This window comes from Astatotilapia calliptera, chromosome 19, assembly GCF_964374335.1.
Source record: "Astatotilapia calliptera chromosome 19, fAstCal68.1, whole genome shotgun sequence".
NCBI lineage: Eukaryota > Metazoa > Chordata > Actinopteri > Cichliformes > Cichlidae > Astatotilapia > Astatotilapia calliptera.
Genome location: NC_137440.1, coordinates 20,974,387 through 20,991,286, shown reverse-complemented (window position 1 = coordinate 20,991,286; position 16,900 = coordinate 20,974,387). Strand labels below are relative to the sequence as shown.

Genomic DNA, 16,900 nt, shown 5'->3' with positions numbered 1-16,900 from the left:
TCCATCTTCATCCGCTTTATCCAAGGCCGGGTCGTGGGGGCAGCAGCCTAAGCAAAGAGGCCCAGACCTCCCTCTCCCCAGCCACCTCCCCCAGCCTATCCGGGGGAACACCAAGGCGTTCCCAGGCCAGCCGAGAGATATAATCTCTCCAGCGTGTCCTGGGTCTGCCCCGGGGCCTCCTCCCGGTAGGACATGCCTGGAACACCTCACCCAGGAGGTGTCACGGTTAGGTGGTCCTCACCGATTACCTTGCCACTTTTTGGGGGTGTTTGTGTGTACTGTGTCGTGTCTCCTCTCCATCTTGTGCATATGTTTTGCTGCGGAGACATGTACCTCTGGAAGCCGTGGCACGGCACGGCAGCTGACCCGAGGGGTGGGTCCGGAGCTGGAAGCGTCGCACCTGGACGTAATTACTTCGCCGGCTACAACTGATCTGAAGCAGCCCTATTTAACGGTGCAGTCGAGTCACAACCAACGCTGGAATGTTGAACTAAACCGGGTAGCGTAATCGTGGCTAGTATACTCAGCTTGTGAAAGAGAGACGGTTGTATTACAGTGCGTGTGCTTTTCTCATCTGCCCTCAGGATTCAGAGATCGGAGGAGGAGCCGGCACAAGGAGCGGTTTTGGATTATTTCAGCACTGTCACTGCGGGGAGAAGTCATAGGAGCGGTTTTTGGATTATTACAGCACTGTCACTGCGGGGAGAAGTCATCGTATAACTGCACTGCTTTTTCTGGATTACAGACTCGAACTATTGACTCACCTTTTCACTGTGAATAAATTCACTGTCACTCTGCAAGGAGTCTCGCACCTGAGTCCTTTAATTCCATTTCACCATGACAGGAGGCGCCCAGGGGGCATCCTTGTCAGATGCCCGAACCACCTCAGCGTCCCCTTCTTAAAGATGGGGACCACCACCCCGGTCTGCCAGTCCACGGGTACTGCCCCTGATCTCCACGCAACATTGCAGAGGCGTGTCAACCAGAAGAGCCCAACATCACTCTCATCAGCCTTCAGGAACTCGGGGTGGACCTCATCAACACCAGGGGCTCTGCCACCAAGGAATTGTTTAACTGCCTCAGTGACCTCGCCCCCGGAAATTGGCGGGACATTCCCCTCATCCCCAGACTCTGCTTCCTCCTCGGAAGATGTGTCAGTGGGACTAAGGAGGTCCTCGAAGTATTCCTTCCACCGCCTGACAATTTTCTCAGTCGAAGTCAGCAGCGCTCCGCCAGCACTATACACAGTGCAGGTAGAGCACCGCTTTCCCCTCCTGAGACGCCTGACAGTTTGCCAGAATCTCTTCGAGGCAGTCCGAAAGTCTTTTTCCATGGTCTCTCCGAACTCCTCCCACACCCGAGTTTTTGCTTCAGCCACTGCCCGAGCCGCATTCCGCTTGGCCTGTCGATACCTGTTGGCTGCCTCCGGAGTCCCACAGGCTAACCAAGCCCGATAGGACTCCTTCTTCAGCCTGGTGTCTCCCTTCACCTCTGGTGTCCACCATTTGGTTCGGGGATTACCACCACGGCAGGCACCAACCACCTTGCGGCCACAGCTCAATGCAGCAGCTTCGGCAATGGAGACGCTGAACATGGTCCATTCGGACTCAATGTCCCCAGTCTCCCTCGGAATGCTGTTGAAGCTCTGCCGGAGGTGTGCGTTGAAGATCTCGCGGACTGGGGCCTCTGCTAGACGTTCCCAGCACACCCTCACTACGCGTTTAGGTGCATCAGGTCTGTCCAGCGTCCTCCCCCGCCACCTGATCCAACTCACCACCAGGTGGTGATCAGTTGACAGCTCAGCCCCTCTCTTTACCCGAGTGTCCAGAACATATGGTCGCAGGTCTGGTGATACGATTACAAAATCGATCATCGACCTATGGCCTAGAGCGTCCTGGTGCCACGTGCATTTATGGACACTCTTATGTTCGAACAAGGTGTTTGTTATGGCCAAACTGTGATTTGCACAGAAGTCCAATAACAAAACACCACTCGGGTTCAGATCAGGGAGGCCGTTCCTCCCAATCACGTCTCCAGGTCTCGCTGTCGTTACCCACGTGAGCATTGAGGTCTCCCAGCAGGACAACAGAGTCTCCAGGTGGAGCACCTTCCAGCACCGAACTGCCACTCGGCGCATAAGCGCAGATGACAGTCAGGACCCGTTCCCCGACCCTAAGGCGCCGGGAAAAACCCCAACGTACCGGCAGCAAGCCGAGGGGATAATAGAATACCCACCACCGCCCACCGCCTCTCACCAGGGGCAACTCCAGACTGAGACAGAGTCCAACCCCTCTCCAGGAGACTGGTTCCAGAGCCCAAGCCATGCGTAGAGGTGAGCCCGACTATATCTAGCCGGTTTCTCTCAACCTCATGCACTAACTCAGGCTCCTTCCCCACCAGAGAGGTGACATTCCATGTCCCTATTGCCAGTCTTGGCAGCCGGGGGTCATTCCGCCAGGGCCTCCGCTCCTGGCCGCCACCCGGCACACAATGCACCCGACCCCCATGGCGCTTCCTGCGGGAGGATGGGCCCATGTCTCCTCTTCGGGCTGTGCCTGGCCGGGCCCCATGGACTAAGGCCCGGCCACCAGACGCTCGCCCTCGGGCACCCTCCCCGGGCCTGGCTCCAGGGCGGGGCCCCGGTAACCCTATCCCGGGCAAGGTAAACTGTTCCCTTGATGTTCTTTTCATTAGGGTCTTCTGAATCGCTCTTTGTCTGGTCCCTCACCCAGGACCAATTTGCCATGGGAGACCCTACCAGGGGGCAAAAGCCCCCAGACAACATAGCCCCTGGGATCCCTGGGACACACAAACCCCTCTACCACAATAAGGCAGCGATTCAAGGAGGAGATAAACATTAAATTTAGTCACATTGAAACAGCTGCACAAATCAGCATATTTATTACCAAAGGCTATTTTACAAAGCCACCAAGCATGAAGCCACACAATGAACTGAATTGTAACACATGTTTAAAAAGAAAAGAATGTGAAACATGTGTGCCTAATGTTGACTATATTTTGCATTTGCAGCTGTTTTTTAAGGAGGCAGGATCACATTTAGCATTTAAGTTAGACATGTTTAAAACATGAGGCTCGCACAGCTTGCTTCATTGCCACACAATGCCTTGTAACCTGAGGCACGGAGCCAACTGCATCACCTAGATTAAAATGGTCCACGTCACAACAACACTGCTACCTCCTCCTCATTCCAACTTTATTCCACCTTTATCGTTATCTATATCTTTTTAGATCTCTGCTTTCTTTTTTATATATTAATAAATTGCTGCAGAATTTGTGAAATTTAACCTGCTATAGTCCAGTCAATGTTTTTTCATCCCGAGACACTGTGTAAAAATGACATATAAAAAAGAATGAAATAATTTGCAAAATACATTACATTAAAACTGAGAAAATTAATTGTCTTGTCAAAGGACATTTCAAAAAAGTTGGGACAGGTGTTTATCGTGCTACCAACACTGTAAGCGTTCTGAAAGCCAAATCTTCCCACTGTTACTTGCTTCATGATTTCAGCTGGGCTCAGTTTTTTCTGTTTTTCTGAGCTTACCCCATATTTCCACTGGTTTATCAGTCTGGACTATACATGTAGGCCAGTTTAGCACCCTGACTCTCACTGGGTGAGAAAATGATTGTCTGACCAAGATAACTGGATAACAGCAAATGTTGCTCCAAATATCATTCAGGATTAATCGTGTCTTTAACCTCAAGAAGCACCAATATTTAGTCAGAGGTCAAACGACCCAGCTCAGTGAAGTCTGCACTGATTCTGGATCACTTTTGATTTAGCCCCGAACTGTTTTCACTGACAAAGGATTCGGATCCCTTGCAGTGACGTCCACAACTTATACAGGGAACCGTTTTAAGATTCTCAAACAGTGAGACTCGAACAGTCTTAATGATCATGTTCAACTAGGTGCTTTTTTAGCTTTACAAAAGTTTTCAGTCACTTGCAAATTTTTAAAAACATGTTCCTCGCTTCACATTTCAAATGAGCCTAGTGTTGGAGATAATTGCACTTCTTTAACAGTAAAATTCACTTGAGACTACTACTTGAGAATGTTGTCGCATATTGTAATTATAATGTGAGAAAAGACCAAAAATAATGAGCTTACTCCCAGTCCCATGCAGGCTGAAGGGCTTAAGATCCTGAGCAAAGCCAGAGTTGAAAATCAGCTTGCTGAGGGTCAGTTCTGTACTCCTTTCTTCCGTGTTCTCCTTTCCACACCACTTTTTTTCACCCTCTGTTTTTTTTATTAACCCTTTTCGTTCTGTCCTTGCAACCTTTTTTTTTTAAAAAACTTTCCTTCTCTCCTTTTCTCTTTGTTTACCTCTGAGCTTGTTCTTCTACCATTTCTCCCATCGTATCAGTCAAAAAGACTTATACGGTGTCATAATCAGGCAGAACAAAGACAAGTTTGTACAAATCTTCCCTTCTTGACTAAGATGAACTAAATGCATTTTTATCTCTGATCACTAAGATACAGTATTTACTCCCTGCATCCACACAGACCAAGGAGTCCATCATTCTGTTTCCCCTTTGAGTCTTTTCTTCCTCTGACACTTGATCGGCCTGTTTTCACTCGGTGACTCTGATGTGCTCTCCGGTTACTCTCAGGTAAGCACTCCTCTGTCAGCTGCTGACGTATGAGCTGCTGTATTGGTTTAGTTGGTAGTGTAAAAGTGTACCAGCCATCAAAGACTTTCTCAAGGGCCTCCTGCATTATTCACTTTATCTAAAAGCACATACACAAAAAGGTGAACCAAGTAAAAGCCACACAGATATACAAAAGTACACAGAGAGACTCAAATAGCTTGGAGTTATAATACAGGGTACATTTAAAATTCAAATTATTTGCATTATTTGAGCATGCGGCTTATAGGCTGCTTTTACTTTAGCAGCTGTTATTGTTTTGCTAATGATATTAAGAGCTACGTGTGTATTATTACTTGATTTTAAGGCCCCAAATTCTTAAAGATCATCAAACTTTCATTTGTTACACAGAATGCAGGCATGACAACATCCAATAAAAATCCAGATTTTTTGCTCATCAGAATACTAAAAGATTCAAATCTCACTTTTTGTAGACTTAGTCTAATCATTTGTCATCATTTTCTTTTAAATAGTTGCCAATCTATCACATGTTAATGTGTATATCAAACAAGTTCAGTCCCTTTGGCCAAATTTTGAAAATGTCCCTTCAGTAATTAGTGCATTGGCAGTCAACATTCTGCACTCTTACATGTTTGGACTATTAGCTCATAATAGTTAATGTAACTAACTTTTATGTGTTGCTGTGAAAGTATCACTAATGAGACAGCTTACTGACTTGTGTGACTATTATATGACATATTAGAGCAACCATTCTCCCCATAATTGTCTCTTGTACACAGAAACAGTTTTTTAATTAAAGTGGGGCAAAACACATACTGATCAAAGCTTGAAATAGTTATTTAAGTGGATATTTTCTAAATGGTCTGTTCACTGCTACTGGTGCTTGAACTGAAGCCCAGCATGAAAACAGAATCAAGTGAAACACACAGCGTATTTCATGCTTAGAACAATATTTTAAGCCTCCTATCAGTTTCATTCGAATGCATTTTGTACCTGACTAGGATAATGTCCTGGGGGTCACTGACCCACACTTGTTTTAAGGCTTTGGCTCATGTTACAGCTCATGTGCTTAGTTGTGGGTCAACAACCCTCAGGACCACCTCTAAAGGGCCAACTGCACTAATGCCTGAGACTCTGCATCAGCTGTTTTTAGAAATGAAGAAGCCTCTTAGAAGGTGAAAGGGAGGTGGACGGTCTTCATCAGCCAAAAATCTGTCCAGCTGTCTTTTTTTCAAGCACTCAAGAATAAAGGAAATTTAGAAAAACACCCAAACGCCAGTACAAAGAAGAGACAGTTACTTATGTTTATTGAATGTATTGCAGACATGTATTGCATCAAAACAGACAGAAACTTTACTTTGTTCATTTTACAGTAGTAGCGCCATTAAAGGTGTGCGTTTGAGCCTTTCATGCTTTGTTCCATTGTAATGAGGATGTGTTACCACGGTGAGGCAGTGCTGCTTCAGTCTTAATGATCTGACATCTGACACTCAACTACTTAGCAGCTGAAGTACAAAGGATCTCCCTGTTTTTGTTGGAAAGATGGACAAATATAGCGAAGGTCATTTCTGACACTCTAAGGCTTATTAGGCCTCGAACAAAATCTGGATTGTAGTCAGGACTGTAAGGAAAATTAAAGTTTAGCCTAAATTAGGTTGTGTTACTACCCTGTGTCCTTGAATTATATAAATCACCAGATCATTTTCCTGCAAAGGTAAGATTACTGCAGATATTCTTTCCTGTAAAAGCTGTGTGTTGGAAACTATTATCACCAAAATGTACTTAAGAGTCAATTTGTTCAATCAGGCATGATTAGCCCTGACAACATTGGAGTATGTATATATATATATATATATATATATATATATATATATATATATATATATATATATAAACTTAATGAATGTTACTCTATTAAGGTATGAAATGTAATGAAATGTTGCTCATTTGAGTGTAGTCTTAAGCATGTCATACTCAAGGGTAGAATTCCAGCAAAACAAATGTCTGTCTGCATTACTGAAGTGGAGAACATATTTATATACTTATTTAAAAGCAACAAAAGAAATGTGTAGTGGTATAATTATTGCATATTATAATGCATATATAGGTGAATACTCTTATAACACACAAAATACATAATTTCCCACAAAATTCGTAAAATTAATGCATGCTTAAATTCACAGCCATCTACGTTTTAGGCTGCAGAACAAAATACCTAAAACAAACAAACAAACAAACAAACAAAAAAAACCTCTGTTACTTCCTGATTTCAGCAGAAGTTTTGTCTCTGAGAATTTCGGCAGAAATAACTCTGCCCTTCGACTAAAGCCAGTTCCCATTTATAACCTCAGCAGGGGAGTATAATGGTGTCATTATGTCAAAGTGAAAGTGGTGCTCTTCCATGGACATCACCCGAAGGACTGCAGCGTCATCGTTTCCATGACAACGGACGCTAAATTTTCCTTTAGGATGACGTATGGGAATACTTATGATGTTTGGGACTTACACTTTCACCTTTGCATATTAATGTCAGACTGTAAACTTTATATAGTTTGCCCCATTTAATTTGATTTTTTTTAAATGAATTCTCTAATTTCATTTTTATTTTAAACATATGAAAAAACGTAACTCAACATCGGGAAAAATCAGCGTGCTGTATTCGTACTTTAGCTAATAACGCATTTCCGTCTAATTATTATTATATTAATAGTTCATACATTTTTTATTTTTTACAAAAAATAAATAAAATATGACCCTTATAATGACCTAAACAACAGAATACTGTTAAGTACACACTAATCTAGTCTTTATTAATCTGTTAATTTGTAATCTATTTTTATACTAATGGCGCTGTGCTTTTACCCATCCTTAATTACCTAACTGATTAAAAAAAAATTTAAAAGATGGCTTTTGTCTGTGATGAAGACCATCACAAATAAAGTTTTACGGAAAGAGACAAACGTAGGGGGCCGTGTCGGCTGTCAGTGGTCACATGACCCGGAAAATGTGGGGCTTAATTCCTGTGTTGGACTGCTCCCAGCTGCTGCGCTTCTGCCCTTCGCAGTGCAAGCCCTTCGTCTTCCCCATCACGACCCCCGACCCTTGGGTGGACCCTCCTAAGCACACCATGTCGGGTAAGGGACTGGCCGACTCTCTCAGACGTTACACTGACATCGGAACCCGGTCGCACCGCATCGGACCGGTCCGGAGCTGAGCTGCACGAACTGCATGCATCCTCCGAAATATCAACGCGTACTTGTCAAACTCTGGGGCTTTAGAGTGGCTGCAGCACCCGCTCCCACGCTCATGTGCTGCACAGAAGTTGCGATTTAGTGGTTTAAATGGTTGTGTAGTCATAGAGTTGCTTTGATGAGTTTCTGCAGAGGTTTGGACCAAAGTAAAGCTGGCGATGGTGAAAAGCAGCACATCCGGTCACAAGCTTCAAAATCGGAGTAGTTTTAAGCGATTAAAAAGGTACAAACGTACAAACAACTACGGATCTAACAAACCGTTGTTGTTGTTGTTGTTTTTTTAATTCACCTTTATTTCAGGCAACATTAGTCCATATAAAAAAAAAAAACAACCCAAAAACTTCAAGCAGACGAAACTATCACAAAATATGCAGACACTTGTTACAATGTTTAGAAAAGCGGGAGGTGTACCTTGTGTCACCACGTGTTATAACAGTCAAAGCTCTTACTGTTGAATTTATTGACTCATTCAAACGCCACATAAATTTGTACATATGCCTCAGTAAGGCATGAAAAGGATTCTTAAAAAGATGAGACACCTGCAGTTTTTTCATTATTGCTTTACTGTAATTTTAAAGTCATTTAAAAACAATCGGTCTTCAAAGTTATGCTACTTTATATATACAAGCAGCATAAATATAAGGATATTGAATACTGAGACGTGAGGTGCTTAGACCAAAATATAGCCTTAAATACAATTACTACTGTAGTTGCTCCCTATCAGCTAACATTTTTAGTCTTACATGGATGTTTATTAGTGTTAATTAGTATGCCCATAGCTGATAAGTACATCTGGATTTCACAGGGTGGGCATGTGGGAATTCCCTGTGTTACCTCACCCACAGTCATGATTTCATCATACAAACTGTAGTGAGTTGGATGAGCCTAGGACCAAGACTGAAAGCCAGCTGGTGGCATATTTACAGTACACAAATGTGAGTGGTTTTGGTATTTTATTTTTCACCAAAAGTTTGTACAACTACTTGTAGAGAAGCATGAGGCTGTATCCATGCAGTGATTAGTCTATAGCCAGAAAACTGAACAAGTTTTGATCTGCAAATCTGCTTTTTGCATTTTTAGATATATTTTTTTCTTTTTCAGTAAAAATCAGTGTGCACAGCAAAATGTAATACTTGTTTAGAAGCCGTGTAAACCTTTTCAGTCTGTTTTTGATTGTTTTGTGGCTTGCCCTCCCCTCTACTCAAACAGGTAACAATTTTCTCTAGACTTTATCCCTCAGTGTCTTACGTGTGCTTTTATTTTTTTAGAAATACATTGTTAACTTCCTGTTTTTGTTCAGTAAACTCTCAATGTGGACGTGCGCTGCTGTATGTAGGCTTGAAGTTGTCCCCTCCCCCTTCCTGTCAGTACACTAAAACATCTTTAGTGTCTCTCTGTGTGTTACTGTGAAAGTCTTAATGTGGCTAACGATTTAATATGGACCATATAGTTATATAATTACTATTATAATGTGTGTACAACACTGTAACACTAACAGTTACATATGTATGCAATTGTCTGCTTCCAGTACAGGTTACTCATGAAACAAGCAACTGCAACACAAAGGTTTGGGATCACGTGTTCTTTAAAAGAAAGCCATACTTGTTTTCATCTAATATAATCATTGCACATTGATTGCAACAGTTCTGATTAGTTTATATCAAATAAAGACAAATGTGATTTTCGTAAACAAAGGAGGCTTTTGAGCAGACTTCACATTTTGAACTGGGTAATCACCATTCTTCACATCATACCTAGAGGTCACGAGGCTTCATGTAGCCACGTTTAACCCTGTGAGAATGCAACACATGCTTCCTGTACTGCCCTGTAGGTGAGAGAAGCCTTTCTTGTACGCTGAAACAGTCCGCTTAGAATTCCTTGAATAAGATCTTAGCAACTGTACAACACAGCCACGTGGGTCAGGTTTCCCAGAAGCCCCCCGACAGCTCATACGTTCAGCTTGATAAATGCTCTCAGCTGGCTCCAGGCCTGCTTTCACTCAACATTGCTTGCCCCCTGTGGTTGCTAATTTATGCTCTAGGGACTCATCATACGCTGACCTTTGCATAACTGGTTTTAGGATGAATAAAATTCGATAAAATGAATTGTATTGATGCAGGAGATTACCGTAATTGCGGAAGGGGATCATGAGGCTTCAATTGATGTCTGCTTTAGAGGAAAAGTGGAAGCGGGGCCACGGGTTTAGTTGGTTTTACTCAAAATTAGTAATACTGCTTCTATTAGCAGTAATACTTTTTATATACATTTATGTAAATGTTGTGGTGAAAAGGGCAGCTTTTTAAGGCCTTCACTAAAAAAGAAAACAGAATCTTAAGAAACTAAAGAAAATAAAACGAAATCAAATGCAGTCTTCAAGGATAATTCACCTCTTACTTAATTTAATACAGAGTTGAATGAAAAGACCTGTGGGACCTGCTGTTGACATAATAAAATGCACTTTTTCCTGTCTTTTTGCAGAAAGATGGTATTGAAGACATTCATATTTAAAGTTGTCGGAATGTATAAAGGTTTTTAGCCTGTGACTGAAAGACACATGAAGTTATGGCAGTAATGTTATGATGCATTATTCTTCTGGCTCAGTGTGTGAATGTGTGTGTTTCCGCAAACAGACCAAGCTTTTGTGACACTGGCCACAAATGACAGCTATGCAAAGGGAGCGATGGTCCTCGGCCAGTCGTTACGAAGCCACAACACAACCAGGAAGCTGGTCGCTCTCGTGGGGCCACATGTTGCAGAACCTTGCAGGTAACAGCATCAGCTGTTTAGCCATTACCGGAGGATAAGAGGTGACATACATGCTGATGTAAATCATACCGTCTGCTCTATAGAGATGTGCTGCGCTCCATTTTTGATGAGGTGCATATGGTGGACGTGATGGATTCAGGCGATTCAGCTCATCTGGCCTTGATGAAGCGTCCGGACCTGGGGGTGACGTTCACCAAACTGCACTGCTGGACGCTCACGCAGTACAGCAAGTGTGTGTTCATGGACGCTGACACACTGGTGAGAAAGAGATCTGTTAACAGCACAAAAACCACACAGCACTGGCTCTTTTTTGTAGCGATGTAAAGACACAGTGGACATCTAAAATACTTTCCTTGTCGAACCTCTCCCGTTTTTATAAATGATTCTTAATACATCTATATTTATGCATTCAGGTGCTGTCCAACATAGATGAACTCTTTGAGAGAGAGGAGTTATCTGCTGCTCCAGATCCTGGTTGGCCAGATTGTTTCAACTCTGGGGTATTTGTCTTCAGACCATCCAATGAGACCCACGAGAAGCTCATCACATTCTGTGGTGAAAATGGCAGCTTTGATGGCAAGTGAATCTGTGTAAATACATCCAAACATAATATCGTCTACAGTGAAAAGTAAGGGCCAGCTGTGGTCCTTCTTGTCTTATCGTGCTTAAACTCTAACAGCTAAACTGCAGATAAAAAGTTTACAATTTCCATTATTTAACCTGCTCATCTGCAAATTATAACAACAGTAAAGGTGACGAGAGCTATTTCCTCATTGCTGTAGTTATATGCTCATCAAGCAAAAGGAAGCCATTCCTGAAGTAAATCTCTGGGAATCATGAATATCTGTATAAATCACTGCTGCAATATATCGAGTAGCTGTTAACAACTTATATGGTTGAGATCACTGTTCCTGGCACCATGATGGAGAAAAATATTTATATTTTTCAGTGAAAAGTGGTTTCCAAATGTCTCCTTAGTGGCCTTGTAGGCAGCCTTTTGTGGGAATGGCTGGTGGTATTTAGTGTGAACACTAAACACTCTCACCTCTCGAAAGTAATAGGAACTCAGACTTATCTGTCCGCAGAATGACTCGTTGCAGAGGGTTTCTTTGAATAAACAAGTTTGAGTATCTGAATAAACTGTTTGCGTACACTGTCCACTATTTGGACAGTGTATGAACGTGATGGAAAATGGCACCAGAATAAGTGTTTTCAGCATAGTTTAAGTTCGAAGAGATTTTTGTTAACCTTTTTACTTTTATTTTACTATGTCGTTTCAGGAAGTCCCATATCAAAATCAATGATTTAGCTAAGGTAGCAACCAAAGCAATTCCCAAATCAATTAAAAACAAAAAGAAATCAAGTGGACGAAAGATCAAAGCTACTTCTATGATCAGAATTGATTCTGTGACTCAGTAAATAGCTAAATCATAGAAATCTAAAAAAGCTTTTGCCATATGTTGTTACTCATTGTATCTTCCCACAGCGTTGTCAGCACACCCTTTCAGCTTCTATTTTTACATGTCAGATAGGACACAGCCTGTGGGAATGTACAGAATGCAATGGTGGTGGGTATTCTTGTATCTACCATAGTGTGTGTGTGTGTGTGTGTGTGTGTGTGTGTGTGTGTGTGTGTGTGTGTGTGTGTGTGTGTGTGTGTGTGTGTGTGTGTGTGTGTGTGTGTGGATTACAGCAGTGAGAGAAGAGCGGTCAGATGAGGTGAAAATGCCAGAAACTGAATAACATCTTTATCCTTTATTAGAAAGACACTAAATTAAAAGCGTTATATCGTGAAGTGTATTTGATAATGCTTGTCTGCTTGTCTTTGCCTTCAGGTGGGGATCAGGGAGTTCTCAACAGTTACTTTAACACCTGGGCGACGGCAGATATTTCCAAACACCTCCCCTTTATCTACAACCTCAGCAGCATTGCCATCTACTCCTACCTACCGGCTTTCAAACAGTTAGTATGCAAGCACATGCGCACAGTTTCTCTTTGAAAACTGCAGAAACTAGTAGATGTGAACATGTGAGGAAATACTCAATGCACTCATTATGTGGTTAAGGTGACATAAAACTTCATCAAGGTCAGTTCAAAGGTCTTGTGTTTGTGTGTGTGTCAGTGGTTGGGGGTTAAATTACAAGAAGCCACTGAAACAGATCGCTAGTTTTACCAAAACCTGGCTCGAATAAGAGGAACTAGAGCAGCTATATATGCCGTTTTATTTAAATCGGAACCGTATGTGTCCTTTTGGAGGAGATCGGTGGATGTAGTGTGTCGTCTTGATTCATATCTTTGGATTTACAAATGTAATTGCTGTTTAGTAGAGTTTTATAGGAATGTGGCAAGAAACCGTTGCAGGATGTGTGTCATGCAGCTTTTTAAGTACACACTTTAGAATCCATTGGTCATTCTTTGATCAGCAGTCACATCATCAATAAACATCTAGTTCTATTAGCAGCCATAGATGTCCTAACACGACATAACTCCATCATGCTGGTTTGAATCTTGGGGTAAACCCTCTCATTGCTTGATATTTCTCCTGTTTTCATCCAAGTCAATTTTTTTCTCCTCTTCTAGAGTTTCCACTATCAGGAGGTCTGATTACAATAATGTTTTTTCACTTTTTAGGTCCCTGTTGAGAGTTTACATGAACAGCTAACTGTCAGTCTGTTGCTTAATGACTTTTAAACTTGTGAAAATAATTAGGGACTTTTTTCTCTTGAATTTAAGAAAAGTGAATTAAGAGCACCCTTAAGTCACTTCTTCATTGCTTCATTTCAAAACCACTGTTGAAGCAATACACAGAAGCAAAGCTGTGTTCATGTCCAAATAGTTAGAAAGAAAGAAAGAAAGAAAGAAAGAAAGAAAGAAAGAAAGAAAGAAAGAAAGAAAGAAAGAAAGAAATGGAGGTTGTCTCAAACTGGTTTGCAGTATGACTAAACTGGATCATTCCCACTTTTAAAAAATCCTACTGGAGTTCACAAATTCTCTGGACAAAAGTACAGTGATAATTTTAATTCAGCCCTTCAAAATAAATGTCTTCTTCTTGTCCCCCTTCTTTGTCAGCAAAGCCACAGTTTCTATGTTCACCACATCTTATCCCTAGCATCCTCTTCTCCCACACCAATTCTCTGCATGTCCTCCTTCACTATATCCATTAACTCCTTTTTAGATTTTCCTCTTTACCTCCTGCATTGCAGCTCCATATCCATCATCCTTTGTCCAGTATAGCCACTATCCCTCATCTGCACATGCCTCTCTAATTTCGAGCTGTTCCTCTGATGTACTCATCTGTAATCTTGTGCATTCTGGTCATTTCCAGAATTGACAGGAAATAATCTCATGCTGTAAACTGTAGTTTGTGTGTTGCAAATTTGGTGCAACATTCTAATTTGGACATAGGTGTGAATGTGAGTGTCAACGGTTGTCTGTCTCTCTGTGTTAGACTACTGATCTCTCACAACACTCCATCCCAACTGGGATAGTCTCCAGCACTCCCAAGAATAAGTGGAAGAGAATGGATGGATGGATGAAGTGTTTAGAGCCCTCTCACTGCATGTTTCTCTCGCTCTCCTTTCCCCCTCTCACGGTCTTCTGTTTGTTTGCACAGGTACGGCCAAGGTGCGAAGGTGGTGCACTTCCTGGGCAAAGTGAAACCGTGGAACTACTCCTACGATGCTCAGAGTGGCGAGGTCAAAGGTCAGTCCTCACTTGACCCCTGCGTGCTGCACCCTGACTATCTGCTGATGTGGTGGCAGGTGTACACCAAATCTGTGCTGCCTTTACTGCAGAAGGCCTACGGAGACACTCCCTTCCTCAGCGGCTTTATAGAGCAGAGCGATGAGGTATGTTAACGGTTTGTGGGTCTCGGGTGTGGCTGGTGGGAATGTGATGAAACATTAATGACTATGAATGTATGTGATTTTAGGTGTTGTAGCATGTTGCATAATCAGCATTTCCTGACTGTTTCAAAACTTCTAATTGCATAGCAACTCTTCTTTATATTGCACATATCTTTTAAGTGTGAAATTCCGTCATGTTGAGCAATTACCAAATCTTTAAATTGTTTCAATTTCTTGTAAAGCTGCATTTAAAATGCTAGGTTTAGTCATAATAGTGATAGTAAATAAGAGCTGATTGGTTCCACATTCCTCAGCACCAGACGATGTCTGTCGCTAGTGTCATTCCTCTCAGCAGTGCCACAACTGCATGAATAGCTTACTGTCATCAGTGAGCCGTGCTGGGACCTTCAACTGTTTAACACAGAATAGCAGGAAGTTGCCGTGCAGTCTGTAAGTCACAGCACTGTAGTGAAATAGCTCTGTCACAAAGGAGCGCTGCCAAAAGCCTGTGGCTTTGCCTAACAGCCTGAAACTGTGCCATGTTGTGTCACACTTACATGTTTATACAGACAAGCAGGAGGAGAAACGTAATTTTCCATTTGCTATGACTAACTTTTTAAGACTATAGTGGTGTAATTCTTTAGATCTGGACTCGGATCTGTTTTATTTGGCATTTTTATAGAAGACTTTAAATGATGAGTAGAAATTCGACATAATTTTTGATCCAGCTGCATTAATGACAGTATCAAGAAATCTCACTAAAAAAGTGCATGTTTAAAGTTTGATATTTGAAGATTTTTCTCTTCATACTCATAATTGTATATCTATGAGTATGATAGTCTGAAAGGATTATGATGTGTAAAAAAAACAAACAAAAAAACTAAATTAAGGGGAATAAACTGATTTGAGACTGTTGTGAATCAGGAAACAACTTCTGGTATTAAAATATTTGTTTAAGTTATAAATTCTACCTGATTCTTCCACCTGATGCAGTTTATTAAGTGCACATCCAGCATCTAGAACTGTTTATTTTTATAGTGTTATGATAAATTATCTCAGAAAATAGTGCTACTCTTATCTCCTGCAAAATGTCTCGTTTATATTTTTACTGTCCTTAAGAAATGCCTGCACGTACCAAACGTGTCTCAAGGCCAGAAAAGAGCAAATTCCTCTGTGCGGTAATTCCAGCGGAGCATGGCCGGGCTTGAGGAAAGCAGTCCTTATAAAGTATTGCTCTAGTTTCACTTGATGATTCATTCATTCACTCTCCATGTCATGCAGGGTAAGCTTCACGAGGATGTAAGAGAGGAGTCGGTGTCCTCTCCTCCTTCTGTGCCTCAGAAGATTTCATCGTCGGAGCGGAAGCAGCGTTGGGAAGCGGGCCAGATCGACTACATGGGTGACGACTCGTTTGCCAACATCGAGGAAAAACTTAACTCTTTCCTAAAGTAGTGGGCGACCGAGGGAGCGTGACGGACACTAGTTGAAGCTCTGTGAGGTTGGGTGGGGGTGGAAGGTGGGAGTGTAAACCACCACTCAGTGAATCACAGGGGCTTGATTGGCAGGTGACTGGATGAATGCTTCTGAGCAAATTTCGGTCTCCACCTCTGCATCCTGTTAGTGTGCAGAGGGTTAAGTGTGACTAAAACAAAATTCCCATGCACTCCACCTTCCACTTTTTTTCCTCTTAAAGGAAAAATTGGACATTTTAGGATAAATTACTTTCTTGCTGAGAGTTAGGGGAGAAGATTCACATGGTTTTATAGTAAGTGTGAAGCTATAGCAGCAGCTGACCAACTAACTCCCTTAGCACAGAGACTGCAAATAGTCGTTATTATCCCGTTATTAAGTGCTGTGTATATTCTGAGATGTAATTTAGTTGCATTGCTAACGGTACAAAAAATATGTAGAGAGAGATATTTTAAAGAATCCTAGAGATGTGTATTGTCTATCTGGAGTATTACAGTATAGTAGTATAATGGAGTATTTGTTATGTTGAAAAAAACAAAGCTTAATCCAGTATTTTCACTAATCCCTTACATTAGCAATGAAAGACAGAGGTTGTGGACATCAGCTTCACCCCATGCAAACATTTTAAAAGTCTGGGTAGAGACTGAACATGTATTAATTTGTATAAAATATCTTTGGAGATGCTTTTTACAACTGAAATTAAAAAAAAAATTAAATTAAATTTTAACTTTCTTTTCCATCCTATTTCCCTGCCCAAGGTTATGTGACCCAATCGCCAAGTGATGTATCGAGGTCAAAAATATTGAGTGGAAGCTGCTAGTCTGTGTCCAAAGTTAACAAAGACTAGCGATTGATTGGAAACTCCCTACAAAAGCAGAAGTGTAAAGAAACAACGGTTCTGTTTTATAACCTGTAACGTATCAATTTTCTTGGCCAAG

The 16,900-nt window shown here is 41.8% G+C and overlaps 1 protein-coding gene across 1 annotated transcript; it reads left to right on the top strand.

The window, feature by feature from the left end:
- The first annotated feature begins 7,354 nt into the window (after positions 1 to 7,354).
- Positions 7,355 to 16,680, top strand: gyg1a (glycogenin 1a). Its single transcript, XM_026151896.2, has 7 exons — positions 7,355 to 7,764; positions 10,512 to 10,647; positions 10,731 to 10,905; positions 11,061 to 11,223; positions 12,483 to 12,609; positions 14,261 to 14,495; positions 15,774 to 16,680. The coding sequence occupies exons 1-7, from the start codon at positions 7,623 to 7,625 to the stop codon at positions 15,942 to 15,944; spliced, it is 1,149 nt and encodes a 382-aa protein (XP_026007681.1). The 5' UTR covers positions 7,355 to 7,622; the 3' UTR covers positions 15,945 to 16,680.
- The last annotated feature ends 220 nt before the right edge of the window (positions 16,681 to 16,900 follow it).